The 18,258-nt window shown below is 48.9% G+C and overlaps 1 protein-coding gene across 2 annotated transcripts in view; it reads left to right on the top strand.

Annotated features, from left to right (window-relative positions):
* The window catches only part of LOC119971727 (diacylglycerol lipase-alpha-like), a 367,691-nt gene that overhangs the window by 286,757 nt on the left and 62,676 nt on the right, over positions 1 to 18,258 (top strand). For both annotated transcript variants that reach the window (XM_038807684.1, XM_038807683.1), the window contains 3 exons: positions 1,458 to 1,600; positions 3,048 to 3,116; positions 8,930 to 9,002. In XM_038807684.1, coding sequence (XP_038663612.1) covers positions 1,458 to 1,600; positions 3,048 to 3,116; positions 8,930 to 9,002 — 285 coding nt within the window. The remainder of the gene's footprint in view (positions 1 to 1,457; positions 1,601 to 3,047; positions 3,117 to 8,929; positions 9,003 to 18,258) is intronic.

Genomic DNA, 18,258 nt, shown 5'->3' on the forward strand with positions numbered 1-18,258 from the left:
ACCATATCACCATCCAAGACCTTCCCATAATCGTGCAAGTTTCCCTCCCTCCAATCACTCTCCTTTCTCCCCCTTTAACCGTGGAGCCCATAATTATTCTTGCAGATACCCCCATCCATGCCTTAACCATTTTCTGTGGATGCCCTATGCCAACCTCACCCATCCCCATCTTGAGGCCTTATGTACAGTGACCTATTGAGATTCCCCCCATCCCCCAATGAGACCTTGAGTGCCTGCTCTTACATACCGGCTCCTCATTTACAGGATATAGATATGTCCCCTGACTGTGACTGTGCTATCTCTACCCAAGTACCAAGCCTCCAACACACAAGACCGAAATGTGTGAGACTGACCATGCCTCCACACCATGCTGTGCACAACCAACACAGCACAGATGGCTCCATCCCCTGCCTTTATTGTGACCAAGATATATGTTCCAGGCATAGCCTTGTGGCATGGTATGCAATGCCCCAGAACTGCCTTTGTTTTCTGGCCCTAACTACATGATGTGCTGCACTAGGATCTTGCCTCAGACTTATTCCCCCTCTATGAACCACCAGCCATGTGTCTCTGTCTACTCTTTTCCTCCTGTGTTCCAGTCAACCCCTCCCCCATTCATTTGTCCCTGTCCAACTCCAGTCATTCCCCCCCCCCCCACTTCAAGCATGTGCCTTCCACTCCTTTCTTGCCCCTGGCTAGTCTCATTACTCTCCGCTCACCACCCCTCCCAGTCCGGGTTCCTTTCCAGGTGACAAGTGTGCTTTCCCTCCAATTTCCCTTCCCATTGGTCTTGCATGTGCAGCCTTCAATTTCTCTTCCCATTGGTCTTGCATGTGCAGCCTTGGCATGGAGTCAGAGCAGCTGTCAGAAAAGCACGGTGAAAGGTAGGCAACCGCTCTGTGTACAAATGTCAAAGTCATGAGTGAAGCATAGTTCACCAGGTGCACATCCAGTCATGGTTCACACCGGCCTAATTAGCCACTGGTGTCGACATTAGATTTGGAGTGATGATTCTGACAAACTGGGTTTTTTAGGAGCATTCATGAGATGCAATGGCATGCAAATGAAGTTCCTGACATAGGGAGGCATGTAACCTAAGCCATCATGAAAGCTGGGAGGGGAAAATTGCAATCCATTTTTACGCTGAGGGTAAATGGACTTTTGGCTACCCTCTGAATTTTCCGATCCCACTCACCATGATGCCCGCTGCTGGTGGGACCGGAAATTCCTGCCCATTATGGAAGTACAGAAGTTGGAAAATCAAGCACTTTAAACAATGGACAGTTATGAAATAGTCATTGATATTATTTGTATGTTTTAATTAAATACCGGTAACTCTCGCTAAGCCATCATTACCACTACTATCGAACAAGTTTGTGAGTATGTGCCACTTGTGAATATAGTAAACAGCAAAACCAAGAAAAACCTGTGCTTAGGCTTCTCTTATTTACCACCAGGGAAAAGGGACCAAACATTATGGATTAATCGTGGTTGGACATTCTTTAGGAGCTGGAACTGCAGCTATTCTTTCTTTCCTGCTCAGACCCCAGTACCCCACTCTACAGTGTTATGCATACTCTCCACCTGGAGGACTTCTTAGGTGAGTGCATATGTTATGTTGTAAATAGATATCACTGCACTGGAGTTGTTAACCGGATATGTCTAGGATGGCCAAACACACAGTTGCATATGTTGATTCTGCACACGTTTTCACACTTTCATGGCATGTGGGCATCACTGGCAGGGCCAGCATTTAATTGTCCATCCCTAGTTGCCTTCAACTAAGCAGTTTACTCAGCCATTTCACAGGGCAATTAAGAGTCAACCATATTGCTGTGGATCTGGAGTCACACACACCCAAATTCAAAGTTAACCTGAACAGGCCGCTGGACAAGTGTGAGAAATGGAAAATGGGCAGGTAAAGATTCCTGCCCTGGTTGGTACGAAAAGCACATTCATTGGGCAGAGAAATAAGGACTTGATGAGGAATTACTGAGCACTGACATTAAGAAAGTGCTTTGTGCTCAAGACTTGATATTGTTTATCTTAATTTGCACAAGATTCACACAAAAAAAAGTAAACATATGATTTGGTTTATTGGAGTATTAATTGAGTTCCGATGTATACCAATCATCACGACCTTCAATGTAAAAGAGACTTCTTTGAAGATTTGTTCAACAAACTATTCATAGTTCTAGTCAATTGTTAGTACAGAGATATTGCTGTAAAAGGAGACATGTCAAAGCTTTTTGTCTTGCACATTGGTTCACTATGTCAATAATTCTTTCAGCAATAATCATACTTCTATTGGTTGTGATAGTTTCTATAAGTTTACTAATATGAATTGGAGTGATTGAATTTACTTTATTAAATTTGTTTTACCATCTTGCCAAAACACAGAAATACTAACAAGGTAGTTTACTATGGTAGGTGTATATTAAATTAAAATATTATTGACTCCTCCTTAACCTTGTGCATTAAGTCACCCCCTGATGTAATACTGAACCTTAAATACCAAATTGTCCCAGTCCTGGTCTCTGCTCCATTATGCTTTGGTTAACTTTTCAGATATTACAATCTGACTTCAGTATCTCTGGATTAGGGGCACAATAGTCAGGATCCATAATCTTAGTTCTAACTACCAATCCTGCTTGAATGTACTTGTTTGGATGTTGGATGCGGACATCTTTGGCGTCTCCTGTAATTGCCACAAGATCAATCTGTTGATGACCACAGCTTACACTCACAAATAATGTGATCAGTTACTTGAGAGCTTTTTGTGCCATGGAATTATGTCCTAAAAAGAATCATTGCCTTTAGGAGAGGAGAAGAAAGAAAATGGTAATTTTGTTTTACGTGAAAAATGTACATGATATCAATTTACTGCGGTCTGCTTTTGAGTTTGTGTAAATGTGACTTCCTTTGCTGTTTTTATTTGATCTGCTGATGTCCGTGCTGAATGTCTTTTGCATGATCATGTCTCCATCTTAGAGTAAATAATCAGTTTAATTGTTCTTTTCTAATATATCTTCTAATTTAATCCTTAGCTGTGATGCAATGGAATACTCGAAGGAGTTTGTGACGTCTGTTATCTTAGGGAAAGATCTGGTACCAAGGCAAGTTGAGAAATCTTATTTATTTTTACCATATGCTCAACCACTGTACTACACTGGAACCCATGATGTGGAACCTGTTGGACTTTAACCTGGTGTTGTAAGACTTCTTACTACACTGGAACCTCAATTCTGCAATTTTTTTTTTTAACTATTTACAATATTGACTCTACCAGAAGTTTTGTAGATCTTGAGACTTAGTTTACATGAACCAGCTTTATTCAATTGTTTTGCATTGATTTTTCAATTTGTGTTGCGATACAGCAAGATCGATGTTCTGGATGTGGAACACATGGTAGATGTAGCTATTCTCTCAGTTCTGATATTTAGCTTTTAGTCTGGTTTATCTTGAGTCCTGGCTTTCAAAGGGAAATGAGCAGTGGTTCAGAAGTCTACAGTTATCAATGATTGTATCAGTTTTATAATGATGAAAAGTATATGGTGTTTGGTTGGATCATTTAAGTAGAAATGTCATAAAATCAAATTGCACTAACTCCAAAGATGTGGAGGTTAGGTGGATTGGCCATGCTAAATTGCCTCTTAGTGTCCAAAAGGGTTGGAGGGGTTACCAGGGACTTTACAGGGTCCGGTGCAGACTCGATGGGCCGAATGGCCTCCTGCACAATAAATTCTATGATTCTATAATAAGTCTGCCTGAGTTTATGGCACTCTTGTTTAACTGCTATGTGGAGGTCCTCTCTATTGTGATAAATATTTGAGATGCCGATTTAAAAGTAAACAGGAACCACATTTTGTTTCCTTTTCTGAGTTGCTGAATGTACACAGCAGTAAATTTGTGCCAGTAGTTAAGAGAGGGTGTAAGACCCGCATTAATTTCAAGAGCTGTACCATTTGAAAATAATAGAGGAGGAAAACTTCAGATTGTCATGAGATTTGAAATATGTTTTTATATTATTGCTCTGAGATATGGGCCATGAGTTTCCCCGAGCTTGGCAATTGGGGAAATGTGCTCAAAATGCTGAAGTGAAGTTACACCCAAATTTCCATTCAAACTAATTCATATAACACTGAGCTTAAAGTCTCCCACACATCAGCACAAGTAAGCAGCTTTATAGATCATAATCTGTTTATGACTGGAACTTGGCCAACCTCCAGATTACTGAATAGAATGAATTTAAACTGAAAAATTGTTCAAATAATTGCTGAAGTTGAAAGATCTAGCCAATTAGTGATTTCAATTGACCAGTCGTTGGTCAAGCATACCAAGAGCAAATAAATCGATTAAATTTCAATTAATTTAAATTGAATCCAAAAGGTTTAAAATCATTGTAGTGTAGGCATGTGAAACTGACCTGAATGAGGATTTAATTTACTGCCGGTGACTCTAGCTGAAGGACATTAACGATGGATGACCTTGCAACATTGTGATGGAAGACACTGAATGAGCGGCAGAATCTATTGCTGACCTGGGTGCAGGGCAAGTTTTGTGCAAGAGTGAATTGATTTTTGAACCAGCCTAAAGATGATGGAAAATCAATCATGAATGGTTGTGGGCATAACTCACATGTGTTTAAAGTTTCTGATCTTTTGCAAAGTCGCATTAGCCTAGATTATGCTTATATCTGAGCGGAAACTCATATTGGCCATATTGTTTGAGTTACTTCTTCCCACACCCCATCATTGCAACATCTGATTCTCTTACATAAAGGATAGCTTTTGACATTCAACCATGTCCCTTTAATAGGGTTATGGACCACATGATAACTAAATTCATAGAATTTACAGTGCAGAAGGAGGCCATTTGGTCCATCGAGTCTGGACCGGCCCTTGGAAAGAGCACCATACCCAAGCTCACATCCCCACCCCATCCCAGTGACCCCACCCACCCTTTTTTGGACACTAAGGGCAATTTAGCATGGCCAATCCACCTAACGTGCACATCTTTGGACTGTGGGAGGAAACCTTGGCTCCGGGAGGAAACCCACACAGACACGGGGAGAATGTGCAGATTCCACACAGACAGTGACCCCAGACAGGAATTGAACGTGGAGCTGTGAAGCAACTGTGCTAACCACTGTGCAACCATGCTGCTCTTGTATCTCTCAAACATGTGGCCATTTATCAGAGCCAGAAAAAAGCATTACTTGTGCACGAAACTCAAACTAGCTAATTTATTGGTCATACAGATAACCATATTCACATCCTTAATACTCATATTGAATTTTATCCTTTCACCATGTTGCATTTGAATATAGGCAAAGGAGTAGGCTATTCAGCCTCTTGAGGCTATTCTGGCATTCAGTTGGATCATGGCTAATCAGTACTTTCCATTGCACCTACATATATTGGTTCCACATTCCTTACTGAGCTTGCCTAATTGTTATGACCACTCAATATTAAACGTTTTAAACAGTATCCTTTGATTCAAGGTAAAATAGAGTACTGGAGAGGGGCATGATACAATACCTCTTACGAAGTCTGCCTGGAGACAAGCCCATGTTACCTGGTTGCCATAGGGACATGGGTCGGAATTCTCCGCTCCCGGGAAAAATCGGGAAGGCCGTCGTGAACTCGGCCGAGTTTCACGACGGCCTCGGAGGCCGCTCCTCTCACCGTATTCACCCCCACCCGGGAGGCTAGGAGCGGCGCTCTGTTATTCTCGGCTGCCCGGCCTTGACGCTTGCGTCAAGGCGGCGCGCCGAGAATAACGCGACGGCGCCGCTTATGTGACGTCAGCCGCGCATGCGCAGGTTGGCCGGCTCCAACCCGCACATGCACGGCTGACGGCTCAAACCAGCGCATGTGCGGTGGCTATCTTCCCCTCCGCTGCCCCGCAAGATGTGGCGGCTTGATCTTGCGGGGCGGCGGAGGGGAAAGAGTGCATCGCTTTGAGACGCCGGCCCGACGATTGGTGGGGACCGATCGCGGGCCAGTCCCCTCCCGAGCACGGCCGTGGTGCTCACCCCCCTCTCCACCCCCCACAAGCTTCAAACGGGCCTTTGGCGCCCATGTTCACAACGGCAGCGACCAGGTGTGGTTGCCGCCATCGTGAAACGGTCACGAACGGCAGGCCGCTCGGCCCATCCGGGTCGGAGAATCGTCGGTCGCCGTGAAAAACGGCGAGCAGCGATTCTTCCGAGCGGGGGGGGTGGGAGAATCGCAGTGGGGCCCGGCCCTCCCGCGATTCTCCCACCCGGCGTGGGGAGCGGAGAATCGCGCCCATGGACCGAGGTCGAAGCCTTTTGAATGTAAAGTGCAAATTCTTGCTCCTGGTTACAAAAGAGAAGGCCGTTATTTTTGTTTCTTTCAAACTCTAAGAGGCAGTTAGACCGAATGATTTGAGGAAGAAAATCCACAATAGGTGCTGCTATGCCTGGAAGAATAAAATAACTGTTTTTGGCATAACCATCAAGCAGATAGCTAGTGAGGACAGAACCTGTGTTCAAGGAAACAGAATTATGAAGAGTCAAAGACGACGGATTCACCAGAGGGTACCAGACAACAGGAAATCTGATTAAGGGTAGGGAAAGGGGACTTGGTTTAAAAGGAAAATTCATCCTGTTATAGTCTGGGGGGGGGGGAAGAGTTTTGGATTTTAACCACAAGACTGCAGTTCTGCACAGAGTGCAGTACAGCATTTAAACATGGTCTGAGTTTTTAAAAAACACATTTGGTGCACCCAATTCTTTCTTTGTCCAATTAAGGGACAATTTAGTGTGCCCAATCCACATAGCCTGCACATCTTTGGGCTGTGGGCGTGAGACCCACGCAAACACGGGGAGAATGTGTAAACTCCACACGGACAGTGACCCGAAACTGGGATAGAACCCGGGTCCTCTGTGCCATGAGGCAGCAGTGCTAACCATTGTGCCACCGTGCTGCCCTGTGGTGTGGAGTTTCTGGTTGTGTTGAAAAGTTAATTGATGATACTCTTTCTATAATTTAATGTATTCGTTTCTTGCTAGCTAATGTTTGTTACGGTAATAATTTTAAAGAAAGTTTTGGCATGTGATCCTTGGAAATTTATATTTCTTTTTAAAAGTTATCGGTCTCTAGGGGTATCATTTTTATCAATCTCAGTTTTGAAATTTTTAATTGACCTAGCTTCAATTAAATTCAAGAAAGTTACAGATTTTCACGACACTTTGTGAGGTAGTTACAGAGAAAGTTAGATTTTCACACTTTGTGAGGTAGTTACAGAGAAAGTTACAGATTTTCACAACACTTTGTGAGGTAGTTACAGAGAAAGTTACAGATTTTCACGACACTTTGTGAGGTAATATCTTCAGATGTCAGCCCTGAGTAGCCTCGCTCTAATTTTAAGTTTATATCCCTTCATTCCGAACTCTCGCACTAGAAGAAATAATTGCTCTCTATCAGTTTTATCAAATATTTTAATTATCTTAAATTAGTATAATTAGATCACCTTTGAAACTACAAGACTAATCTAGTCAAGTTTATCATAATTGATTTAATGCATGTATAATTTGCTAAAGTTGGGTCATTAAGGCCAGTTTATTCATCCCAAGGTGTGGTGTAATGTACAAGTCCATTTGCTATTGAATACACCTTGTATGTTGCTGAGAAGAGATTTATGTTGCCAAAGCTTTTAATCTCGCAATCAATAGGACAAGCATAAGAAAACTAATTTTTAGAAAATGACAGCAGTATACACTATAAGAGAAAAGGGTGCTGGGTGTTGGCAAATTGAGTTTGATTGGCCGGGGCGTTACCATGCTGGTAAATGTAGGCTCCCCAAGTTCCCTGGCATTTCAAAAGTCACAAAGCTTAATAATTTTCTTTTTGTTTTCAACACTCCATTGTCGAGAAGCATTGAGTAATGTGAATGAAGTAATTTTTGTGCATCTTTCTAATATTTCTCATTAAATAGTGAAGAAAATATTTTATTTATCATTTGACAACAATTGTCAATTTACCAAGCAATTACTTCCTTTTGGAAGCAGCCTGATAATATCTTGTTTCCCAAACCGAGAAAATATGTAGCCTTTTTTTGTGGTGGTGTGGACAGGGTGAGGTGGTGTGTGGGTGAATCATTACTTGCATACATGGCAGAAAAAGTTTGTTTATTTCTAGTATTGTTTAGTGGGACCAAAAACTAATACCATAAGTTGACTATGCTCTACATGTAGAAGGTGGTGTAGGTACAAAGGCAATTTTTGATTAAATAGCTGAATTACTGCACGTTTTACTTAATGATGGAGCAAAAGACTTCCTTTTGCAAAACATGATGTTAATTCTTCAGATTTTATTGCACACAAATATTCGTCTATTGTTTGGTACAGTTTACTGTGTATTTGTTGTCAATTGTCTTAAACCTCCACAATCAGGTTTTGTACTGGGTAAAAGTGCCCACTTTGATAGATTCTGAAGGCTGGTATTGAAATTCAGCATTATAGGGTGATGGCTGCATCATTTTTCTTTAATTCATTTTTATGGGATGTGGGCTTCGCTGGTTAGGCTAGCTTACTGTAATAAATTAAGAAATCAAAATGTGCATGGCTATGAATGAATTTACAGGCAAATTGTTCATTGTAGCAAAACATACAATAGTCAGGCAATTAGAATTTAAACATGGGTTGAAATTAGGAGTAAAAAGATTGTGGCTCTGCACTGTAGTATTTTCTATAAATCAAAGTTGTTTGTGCAGCCTCCACTCCTTGGTCACATTAGACAAAAGATCAAATAGATTGGTTGTCGTTTCATTTGTATGCAGCTGATTGGTATCAAGGTTGGATATTGCAGTCTTTGTACAGATAGCTTTCTTCTATGTAATATTACCCATTGACAATGGAACATGTTCATAACAGTGCATTACTATTCTTATGTTCTTACAGACTTGGCCTGTCCCAGCTCGAAGTCTTTCGCAGACACCTACTCGATGTGTTGCAGAAGAGCAATAAACCGAAGGTATGCCTTCCCATTCTTCCAGCTTGTGCTTTGCACTTCTTTTTCATAGTGTACTTCCTCAGCAAGTTTATTTTTCTCAATCAATAATGTGATTACACAATTGAAGCACACATCAAAGGCCATGAGATCCTACTTTTGCTTATTACTAAAATTTGATTCTTATCATTATTAATATTATCTAGCTCTATTCATTGCAGAAACATCAACATATGTGTATGTGTGCAGCAGAGCTATTCATTGTGCCACCCAGAGGGGGTGGGGGGAGCTGAGTGCAGTGAGGCAGCGGGGAAGATTGCGGTGAGGGGGCGGGAAGGGAAAGAGTGTGGTGGGAAGAGTGGGGGGAGGGGAAGAGTGTGGTGAAGGATAGGTGGAGGAAAAGAGAGCAGTGAGGGGGGGGAAGGGAAAGAGTGTGGTGAGAGGGTGGGGGTGGGAAGAGTGGGGGGAGGGGAAGAGTGTGGTGAGGGGGCGGGGGGAGGTGAAGAGTGTGGTGAGGGGGCGGGGGTAGGTGAAGAGTGCGGAGAGGGGGTGATGCGTCCGGTGAGGGGGCAGGGTTGAGAACAGTGCAGCGAGGGGGCGGGAGCTGGGAAGAGAACAGTGAGGGGACGTGTGGGAGGAAGGGGGAAGGGAAGAGTGTGGTGAGGGTGCGGGAAAGAGAATGAGTTCGGTGAGGGGCAGGGGGGAGTGTGCGGTGAGGGGGCAGGAGGGGGACAGTGCGGTGAGTGGTCAGGGGGGTGAGTGCAGTGAGGGGGTGGGGGGGGAGAGTGCGGTGCGGTGAGAGGGTGGGGGGGAGTGCGGTGAGGGGATGGGGGAGAGCGCGTTGAGGGTGGGGGATGGGAGAGTGTGGTGAGGGGGCAGGGGGAGAGTGCGGCGAGGGGACGGGTTGGCGAGAGTGTGTTGAGAGGGCGGGGCGAGAGTGCAGTGAGGGGGCAGGTGGAGAGTGCCAGTGAGGGGGCAGGGGGGAGAGTGTGGTGAGGGGGCAGAGGGGAGAGTGTGGTGAGGGGGCAGGGGAGAGTGCGGTGAGGGGACAGAGGGGGAGTGCGGTGAGGGGGCAGGGGAGAGAGTGCAGTGAGGGGGCAGGTGGAGAGTGCAGTGAGGGGGCAGGGGGGGATTGCGGTGAGGAGTGGGGGGAGAGTGCGGTGAGGGGCGGGGTGAGAGTGCAGTGAGGGGGTGGGGGGATGAGTGCGGTGAGGGTGGGGGAAGTGCAGTGAGGGGGCAGGGGGGAAGAGTGCGGTGAGGGGGCAGGAGGACAGTGCGGTGATGGTGGGAGATGGGAGAGTGCGGTGAGGGGTTGGGGGGAAGAGCGGTGAGGGGAAGTGGTGAGAGGGCGGGGGGGAGTGCAGTGAGGGGGCGGGGGTAGTGCGGTGAGGGGGCGGGGGGGAGAGTGCAGTGAGGAGGCGGGGGGAAGAGCGGTGAGGGGAAGTGGTGAGAGGGCGGGGGGGGGTGAGTGCGATGAGGGCGCAGGGGGGAGAGTGTGGTGAGGGGGCAGGGGCGGAGAGTGTGGTGAGGGGGCAGAGGGGAGAGTGCAGTGAGGGGGCGGGGGGGGAGTGCAGTGAGGGGGCGGGGGGAGTGTGCGGTGAGTGGGCAGGGCGGAGGGGGAGTGCAGTGAGGGGGCAGGGGGGAGTGCGGTGAGGGGGCAGGGGGGAGAGTGCAGTGATGGGGCAGGGGGAGAGTGCGGTGAGGGGGCAGGGGGGAGAGTGCGGTGAGGGGGAGGGGGAGAGTGCGGTGAGGGGGAGGGGGGGAGAGTGCGGTGAGGGGGCAGGGGGGAGAGTGCGGTGAGGGGGCAGGGGGGAGAGTGCGGTGAGGGGGCAGGGGGGGAGAGTGCAGTGATGGGGCAGGGGGGAGAGTGCGGTGAGGGGGAGGGGGGAGAGTGCGGTGAGGGGGAGGGGGAGAGTGTGGTGAGGGGGAGAGTGCGGTGAGGGGGCAGGGGGGAGAGTGCGGTGATGGGGCAGGGGAGAGTGCGGTGAGGGAGCAGGGGGGAGAGTACAGTGAGGGGGAGGGGGAGAGTGCGATGAGGGGGCAGGGGGGAGAGTGTGGTGAGGGGGCTGGGGAGAGTGCGGTGAGGGGGAGGGGGAAGAGTGCGGTGATGGGGCGGGGGAGAGTGTGGTGAGGGGGCGGGGGAGAGTGTGTTGAGGGGGCAGGGGGGAGAGTGTGTTGAGGGGGCAGGGGGGAGAGTGTGGTGAGGGGGCAGGGGGGAGAGTGTGGTGAGGGGGCAGGGGGGAGAGTGTGGTGAGGGGGCAGAGGGGAGAGTGCGGTGAGAGGGCAGGGGGAGAGTGCGGTGAGGGGACAGAGGGGGAGTGCGGTGAGGGGGCAGGGGCGAGAGTGCAGTGAGGGGGCAGGTGGAGAGTGCGGTGAGGAGGTGGGGGCTGGGGTGGGAAGAGTGCAGTGAGGGGCAGGGTGCTGTTAGGTGTCGGGAAGAGTGTGCGGTGAGGGGGCAGGGGGGCGAGCGCAGTGAAAGGGTAGGGGGGAAGAGTGCTGTGAGGCAGCAGGGAGATGTGTGCATTGAAGGGGCAGGAGGTGAGTGCAGTGTGATGCGACCATCAATTCACTCAGAGATGCGGGTTGGAGTAAACTGTGCCTTTAATCGGCTTACAACTGAGCCTGCCTGCGACTGTGCTGAACTGAGGGCGGACTCGCAGGACCGCAGCACTTATACTTCCTGATGGGGGCGGAGCCAAGGGCGGAGCCCTGTACATGCTACTCATCTCCCCCTGTGGGCAGAGCCACGCAACGGCTCACAGATGGAGCCCACAGGGACAAGATAATGTAAAGTGTGAATTATAGTGGTACCACATTCACCCCCTGTTAAAAATCAAGTCCGGCGGGGGTGACGGGTCTACAAGTTCAGTCGGTCCGGCGCCCGAATCGTGCCTTGCCACTGACGAAGCACTGGTGTTGCAGCCGTTTCAGATGGCTGTGGAAGGATGTCCGGTGAGTCCGGGGGTGGTTCTTCCTGAGCTTCGTTCCTGCGGACCAGTTTGTCAAGTGGAAGGGAGCACGGGAAGCAAATAGGTGCAGGGGCGCAGGGCGTGGCGGGTCGGGTGTAATGTGGGAGGTACACCGGCAGTAGTGGTAGTGGATCCTGCGGGTGCCATGTCCCAGAGGGAAACGGTGTCCTGTCGGCCATCGGGGTGTTCGAGAAACACGTATTGGGCGTTCGAGTGCAGGAGCTGGACCCTCTCTACCAGGGGGTCTGTCTTATGTATCCGGACATGCTTCCGAAGGAGGACAGGGTCCGGTATCCTCAACCAGGCTGGAAGCGAAACCCCCGTGGTAGTGCCCCTAACGAAGACAAATAAGCGATCATGAGGAGTCTGGTTTGTGGCTGTACAAAGGAGGGACCTAATAGCATGGTGCGCATCGGGGAGGACCTCCTGCCAGTGGGAGGTTGGGAGATTCCTGGACCGTTGGGTCACTAGAACGGTCTTCCAGACCGTCGCGTTCTCCCTCTCCACCTGCCCGTTCCCCCTGGGGTTATAACTGGTAGTCCTGCTCGAGGCGATGCCCTTGCCGAGCAGGTACTGACGCAGTTCGTCGCTCATGAAGGACGAACCCCTGTCACTGTGGACATAGCTGGGGAAACCGACCAGGGTGAAGACGCTGTGCAGGGCTCTGATAACCATGGGGGTGGTCATATTGGGGCATGGGATGGCAAAAAGGAAACAGGAGAACTCACCTATAATATTCAAAAGTAGATGTTACGGTTGTTCGAAGGGAGGGGCCCTTTGAAATCCATACTCAGGCGTTCAAAGGGCCAGGATGTCTTTACCAGGAGGGCCTTGTCTGGTCTGTAGAAGTGCGGCTCACACTCCGCGCAGATCGGGCAATTCCTGGTGACGGCTTTAACCTCCTCGGTGGAGAAGGGCAGGTTGCGGGCCTTGATGTAATGGGCGAGTCGGGTGACCCCCGGATGGCAGAGGTCATTGTGGATAGCCTGTAGTCGGTTGTCTTGCGCGCTGACGCATGTGCCGCGGGACAGGGCATCTGGGGGCTCATTGAGCTTCCCAGGACAATATACTATATCGAAATTATAGGTGGACAGTTCAATCCTCCACCACAAGTTTTTGTCATTCTTGATTTTGCCCCGCTGCGAGTTGTCAAACATAAAGGCAACCAATCTTTGGTCGGTGATGAGGGTAAACCACCTACCAGCGAGGTAGTGCCTCCAGTGACGTATAGCTTCCACGATGGCTTGTGCTTCCTTTTCGACTGAGGAGTGTCGAAGTTCCGAAGCGGAGAGGGTTCAGGAAAAGAACGCTACCAGCCGGCCTGCATGGGAATATCGGGAGCGAGCAGCGCCTTACCAGATCTGGGTGAACGAAGCTCTCAGTGCTCCCGAAGTCGAACAGGCACTGTGTCTCGTATCCGTTGATCCGGACGGACATCATGGAGCTCTTGAGATGCTTTGGCCACGACTGGTCCAAGGTGACTGCACTGAGCTGCGGGTAGTCGGTGGCTTGGTCGGCGGTGCTGGAGCGGCCCCGTGATGACGGTCTGCGGAGGTCGTAATCTTCAAGTGGAATAGCGGGTGATGGCCAAGATGGCGGCCTCCGTTGATCGCACGTGGCGGGCGGCGAGGAAGATGGCATCCAAGATGGCCACCTCCATGGATCACACGTGGCGAGCGGCGAGGAAGATGGCGCCCAAGATGGCGGCCCCCATGGATCGCACATGGCCGGCCGCGTGGGGAGGATTGCCGAGATGGCGGTCCCCGAGAGTCGCACATGTTGTGCGGAGGCGGAGTCGGCAGATACGCTGCCACATTGCGGGGTCTGGGAGTCGGAGGAGCGAGTGTTCTGGTTAGGGTTCGGGTTTTTCAGAATTGGCCAGGCAGACCTTAGCGAAGTGCCCTTTTCGCCTGCTGCTGCAGCTCGCGTTGCAGGCCGGGCATTGCTGTCGGGGGTGTTGGAGCTGGCCGCAAAAATGGCACGATAGTCCTCCGTGGTGGGCGGGTGGCCGCGCGGCGCAGGCCTAGGGCAGCCTTTGGTCAGGGGTCCACGATGGGATCGCATGATCGGCCGGGAAAGCAGTTAGGCTTTGGAAAGTGACCTCTAACGAGGTCGCTAGTTTACCGTGTCCTCTAGGTCCTGGGCCCCTTTCTCAACAAGACGCTACTGCACATAATTTGATCGGACCCCTGCAACATACACGTCTCGGACGGCGAGTTCTATGTGCTGGGAGGCTGTCACGGGCTGGAAGTTACAGTCGCGTGCTAGGGCCTTAAGGTCACGCAGATAGTCTTCTAGCGACTTCCCAGGGCGCTGGCGGCGAGTTGTAAAGATGTGTCGCGCGTAGACTTCATTTACGGGCTGCAAATACAAGTATCGCGAGGGCCTCAGTATAACAGTCAGTTTCATCAAGTTGAGTAGAAATACGATGGCTCACCCGTGCATGGAGAAGACTTAGCTTCTGTTCCTCTGTAATGGAGGAGGTCGTCGGCGCAACCAGGTCGGCCTTGAAGCACCGAAGCCAATGCAAAAAAAATTCCTTTGCCTCTGTGGCCTGTGGATCGAGTTCCAGTCGGTCAGGTTTGAGGGCTGATTCCATAGTAGTTCTTTAAGTCGATTAAATTGATGCGACTTAGAGACGCGAGTTGGGAGTAAACTGTGGCTTTAATCGGCTTACAACTGAGCCTGCCTGCGACTGTGCTGAACTGAGGGCGGACTCGCAGGACCGCAGCACTTATACTTCCTGATGGGGGCGGTGCCAAGGGCAGAGCCCTGTACATGCTCCTCATCTCCCCCTGTGGACAGAGCCGCGCAACGGCTCACAGATGGAGCCCACAGGGACACAGTAATGTACAGTGTGAATTATAGTGGTTGCACATTCACCACACAGTGAAGGGGCAAGGTAAGAGTGCTATGAGGCGGCAGGGGGGAAAGAATGTGGTGAGGGGGCGGGGGGAAAGATTTCGGTTAAGGGGTCAGGGTGGAGGCGTAAGAGTGCGGTTGGGGGGGTGAAAAGTGCATTAAGGGGGCAGGGCGGTAGAGAATGCTTCACATTAATTCCTTGGTTGTGATAGCCTGTGGATGTGAGGCACGGTATTCTGTTTTTTTCCTGCTAGCAGCATTTTCTTGACTTTACGGCACAGAAACAGGCCAATTTGTCTATGTTGCTGTTTATGTTCCACACAAGCCTACTTCCACGCTTCTTGACCACACTCTCAGGGTAACCCTTTGCTTTTTTCTTCCCCATGTGTTTATCAACTTTCCTCAACGTATCTACACTAGAACCATTGAATGCTCACAGCACAGAATGGGGCCATTCAACACATTGTGTTTGTGTGAGTTCTCTGCAACAGTATCTCCCCATCTTTGACCTTTCCCCTGAGCCCATTAAATCTGTTCTCTTCAGATAATTATTCAGTTCCCTTTTGATCACTGTAATTAAATTTGTCTCCACCACACAATGAGGCAGTGCATTCCAGATTCACACTACATGGTGAACAATGATGATTTTTCTTGTGTCGCCTCTGGTTCTTTGTTAATCACCTTAGGGTTCTCGACTTTCTGCCGGATGGAACAGTTATGAAGTTTCATAAATTACTTGCTTGTGTGCGTTGTGCCCCTATGTATAAAACACAGGATTCAGTATAATTTTCTTTTGAAAATTATTTTATTGGATGTGCTTTCAAATATATATATATATATATAGAACAGAAATGAGCAAACAGCAACAGTACACCAGACACATTTAACACTATTCCCGGTGTCATGTGAGAGTACCTTTATGAAATGGTGTTTATAAATGGGTGTGTATATAAATTTCTGTAGTGAGAGTACCTTTAAAAAATGGGTGTTTATTACTGTAGTGATGTCAGAGTGGGTGGAGCTGGGCTGTCTCAGCTTTTTCTTTTCATTTTAGGCTGTTTGCTGCAGCGTGTGTTTTCGTTTCGTTTTGAGCTGGACAGCTGCAGTCACCTAATGTGCTTCTGTTAAAAGTTCTTTTTTAAGTCTTATGGATTACTTAGTGTTGTATTCTTTAGGGGTTGTATTTGAATTAATGGTTGCTCAGATGTTCACTATGTTTTAAAAAAGTTAACTTGAGTTCATAGAATAAACATTATTTTGCTTTAAAAAATACTTTTCCATTTCTGCTGTACCACACCTTTACAGTGGGCCGTGTGCTCCCCATACCACAATCTGTTAAAAGTTGTGGGTCAGAGGAACATCAGGTTAAAGTCACTACTGAGAGCAGTTATTAGTTTTAAATCACCAAAGGATCGATTTACAGTTTTTAGATTACAGACAGAGAGACTAATACCCCTTCTGGCTGTGACTGCAGCTATCCAGCTCTGAAAACGAAACGAAAACACACCCTGCAGCAAACAGCCTAAAACGGAAGTAAAAAGCTGACAGACAGCCTAGCTCCACCCACTCTCTGACATCACTGCAGTAATAAACACCCATATCTTAAAGATACTCTCACTATAGATATTTATATACACACCCATTCGTAAACACCCATATCTTAAAGGTACTCTCACATGACACCAGTACCACCCCCCCCCCCCTTTTATATCCAGCCTCCCCGACATGTTAATGTTCCTTAAAGAAGTCAATGAACAGTCTCCACTCCTCCGCCCCTTAAAACTTCTGCAGATTAGGCAGCGACAGCCCCCTCATCCCTTTCCGAAATACCCTCCTGGTCAGGGGAACCTTACTCACAAACTCCAGTATCGTTTTATTTACTCTACTAAAAAAAGACTGAGCACAAAAATCGGCAGATTCAACTTGTGCAGCTGGGCCCAGGAGCCCCCCTGGTCCCCAGGTGTTGATTGGAAATACATCACTTTTCCCCATTTTCAAGACTGAACTCGCCCAAGATCCCCATAATCCTGTCAAAGCAGTCTAACGGGGGTGCATCAGCGTATAAAGAGAGTCGGTGCTCCACCAAACCCCCTCCCCCCCATGCCCTGCCACCGCCTTGTAGCCTGAAGTGCCACTGCCAACCGTTTAATCACTAGGCAGCCCTACCTCATCCCTGGATGCAACCCAAAATACTCCGAAGTGACACTATTAGTCAGCACACTTGCCTTTGGAGCCCTATACAACAATCTCACCCAGTCAACAAACCCCTTCCCAAATCCAATTCGCCCAGTACTACCATTCCACACAGTCAAAAGCCTTTTCCGTGTTCATAGACACAGCCACCTCCGCCATCCGATAGGTCGATGGTATCATTATCAAATTCAGTAAGCTCCGAACATTGAACGATACCTGCCGCCCCTCCCCCATCACCCCTCACACAATTCACTGTTCACACTGCCAGCACTTTAGGCAATAGCTTTGCATCCACATTTAACAACTATGTCGGGTGGGACGACCTACACTATGTCTATGTCTTTCATTAAAATGAGCAAGATAGATGCCTGACACAGCATGAGGGGGTGGGGGGAGGTCTTCCCTCCCCACCGGCTAATTGTACATCTATGCTAACAGGGGCCCCAGCTCTGACCCAAACCTCTCATTAAACTCTGATGGGAACCCGTCCGGGCCTGGGGCCCTCCCCGATTGCATCGCCCCCACACCATCCTTCAACTCCACCCAGTCCAGTTGGGGCCCCCAGCCCCTGTACCCTCACCTCATCCACCCTTAGGAACTCCAGCCCATCGAGAAACCGCCTCAAGCCCTCATCCCTCGTCGAGGCCTCCGAACTGTAAAATTTCCGATAAAATACTTCAAACATCCCATTTACCTCCCCTGTCCCTCATCCGCCCACTCTCCCTCATCACCACCTGCTTCCTCAACTGATGCGCAAGCATCCTACTCACCTTCTCCCCATACTCTTACACTGCCCCTCTGGCCCTGCGCAGCTGAACCACTGCCTCTCCCGTCGACATTAGCCCAAACTCCATTTGGAGCTTCTGCCTTTTCTTCAGCAGCATTGCCAAATATCTCCGGTCTACCATCAGAATGGCCTCCACCAGTCTCAGCCTCTTTGCCCGCTCTGCCCTCACCTTTTGCACCCTATCGAAATAAATACCCCTCTAATCACTGCCTTCAGGGCCTCTCACAACATAGCCGCAGAAACTTCCCCCGTCTCATTAGGCTCCGGATATCTATTCCTATCTTCTCAGAGACCTCCTTGTCGGCCAGTAACCCCACATCCAAACTCCACTGTGGCCTCGGCGGACTCGCCCCCTCCACCCGCAAGTCTGCCCAGTGTGGCGCATGGTCTGACACCACAAGTACTCAGTCCCAACTACCCCTGCCAATAGTGCCTTGTCCAGTTACAAAAAACATAAGTCCAGGATTAC

This window comes from Scyliorhinus canicula, chromosome 9, assembly GCF_902713615.1.
Source record: "Scyliorhinus canicula chromosome 9, sScyCan1.1, whole genome shotgun sequence".
Classification (NCBI taxonomy): Eukaryota; Metazoa; Chordata; class Chondrichthyes; order Carcharhiniformes; family Scyliorhinidae; genus Scyliorhinus; species Scyliorhinus canicula.